This window comes from Haplochromis burtoni, unplaced genomic scaffold, assembly GCF_018398535.1.
Source record: "Haplochromis burtoni strain Fernald_Lab_line unplaced genomic scaffold, NCSU_Asbu1 Contig_310, whole genome shotgun sequence".
Classification (NCBI taxonomy): domain Eukaryota; kingdom Metazoa; phylum Chordata; class Actinopteri; order Cichliformes; family Cichlidae; genus Haplochromis; species Haplochromis burtoni.
The window spans coordinates 234,986-236,681 of record NW_024582671.1 but is presented as its reverse complement, the minus strand read 5'-3'; the positions used below and the strand labels follow the sequence as shown (position 1 = coordinate 236,681).

General features: G+C 45.2%; 1 protein-coding gene across 1 annotated transcript in view; it reads right to left on the bottom strand.

Moving 5' to 3' along the window:
• Nucleotides 1-280: 280 nt before the first annotated feature.
• LOC121815802 overlaps nt 281-1,696 on the bottom strand; it is a 10,417-nt gene continuing 9,001 nt past the window's right edge. Inside the window, exon 2 of the mRNA XM_042228186.1 lies at nt 281-1,696. Within this exon, the coding sequence (XP_042084120.1) occupies nt 772-1,696 (925 nt within the window). The 3' untranslated portion in view covers nt 281-771.

Genomic DNA, 1,696 nt, shown 5'->3' with positions numbered 1-1,696 from the left:
CTGACACACAGAAGCAAGGCAAGTTTATTTGTATAGCACAATTCAACAACAAGGTGGTTCAAAGTGCTTTACAGAGACATTAGAAACAAAAACAAATAAAAAGCAATTTTTTAGGATTAATTATTGATTTCACAGTCAGAAATCAACACAGATCACAGACAGCAGTTCACTGAGGTCATTAAAAAAGTCTGTGCAGTATTTGGGAGGCCTGTAAACATTAAGAAACACAACTTTGGATGGGGCCTTCAGCTGTAAAGCCACATATTCAAAAGACTGAAAACTTCCAGGAGATAGCTGCTTACATTGAAATGATTCATTAAATAAGACAGCAACCCCTCCTCCTCTCCTGCTCGCCCTGACCTCACTGATAAAACTGTAGTTAGGAGGGGTCGTCTCGATGAGAACAGCTCCACTGTTACTTTGGTCCAACCAAGTTTCAGTTAAAAACATAAAATCAAGGCTGTGCTCAGTGATTAAATCATTAATTAAAAATGTTTTCCCAGCTAAAGATCTAACGTTTAATAAAGCCAACTTAAGTGTTTTAGAGGTATTACTTGTCCCCTCGTGTTTGGGAGCAGTCTGTGGCACACAAGGTATGTTTACTATGTTTAAAGATCTTTTAGAGTGCAGCTCTCTGTGTTTTGACCAGGCCACATGTCTCCTGTCACCTAAAAGTACAGAAATTTTAAAACCTTCTAGTAAACAGGGTCCCAGCTTCTCCTGGGAAAAGTCACCACTGCCATAATCCTCGCAGCCCGGACCCTCCACACATCACACATCAGACTGCGGAGACAGAGCATGAAGGTGGTAAGGAGGAACTAAGGGGGGCGAGGCTGGGCAATGTGACTTCGATTGCTCTGTTGAGGGTGGGGCTCGATGGCGAACCTTTGGCCGCTCTGGTGGGGGGTTTATGGGGGACAAAAAGGGATTGGGCCGGGGGGTAGATCTGAGCCCAGCATTGACCCGCTCCATCATCTCCTCAGTGAATTTCAGGTGTGGGGAGGAGGGAGAAAGGGAGGGGGAGGAGGGTGATGGCCTGTCAGGGGTTTGGGGGACTGGGGAAGGTCGTGGTCCCTGGTCCTGGTCGTTGGTGTTGTTGAGAGAGTTGGAGGCAAATAGGGACCCCTCTTCTTGCCTCAGATGTCTCTCCTTTCTGAGGCTCTTCCCGGGTGGGGGCAGATGGAGCTCCTCCTCAAGGTTTCTGCTGGGCTTTGTCTGTTCTTGGAGTACTGTTTGTTCCTCTTTATGAGATAACTCCTCGTTTATCTCAGCCTTGGCACCAAGCACAGATGGATGACGTATGGAATAAAACAAGTTGGAGGTGAACAGTTTCACCCCTGACTTGTTAAAATTAAATCCATTTGCTTTAAACAGATGCCTGCGTTCCCAAAAAATATTAAAGTTGTTGATAAAATGCACTGAGTGGTCAGCACATGCTGATATAAGCCATTTATTCAGTGTAAACAACCTGCTGAATCTCTCGTCTCCTCCTCTGACCGGCGGTACAGGTCCACTGATGAATACAGCTGCATTCAGAGAGTTTACAGTATTTAATAATCCAGTAAAGTCCCGTTTCAGAACCTCCGACTGTTGTTTGGACACATCGTTTGACCCTGTATGCAGAACAATGTTTGTCACAGTTGGATATTCATCTGCAATTTGAAGAATTCTCTCCTTCAGGTTGTTGACCATATCG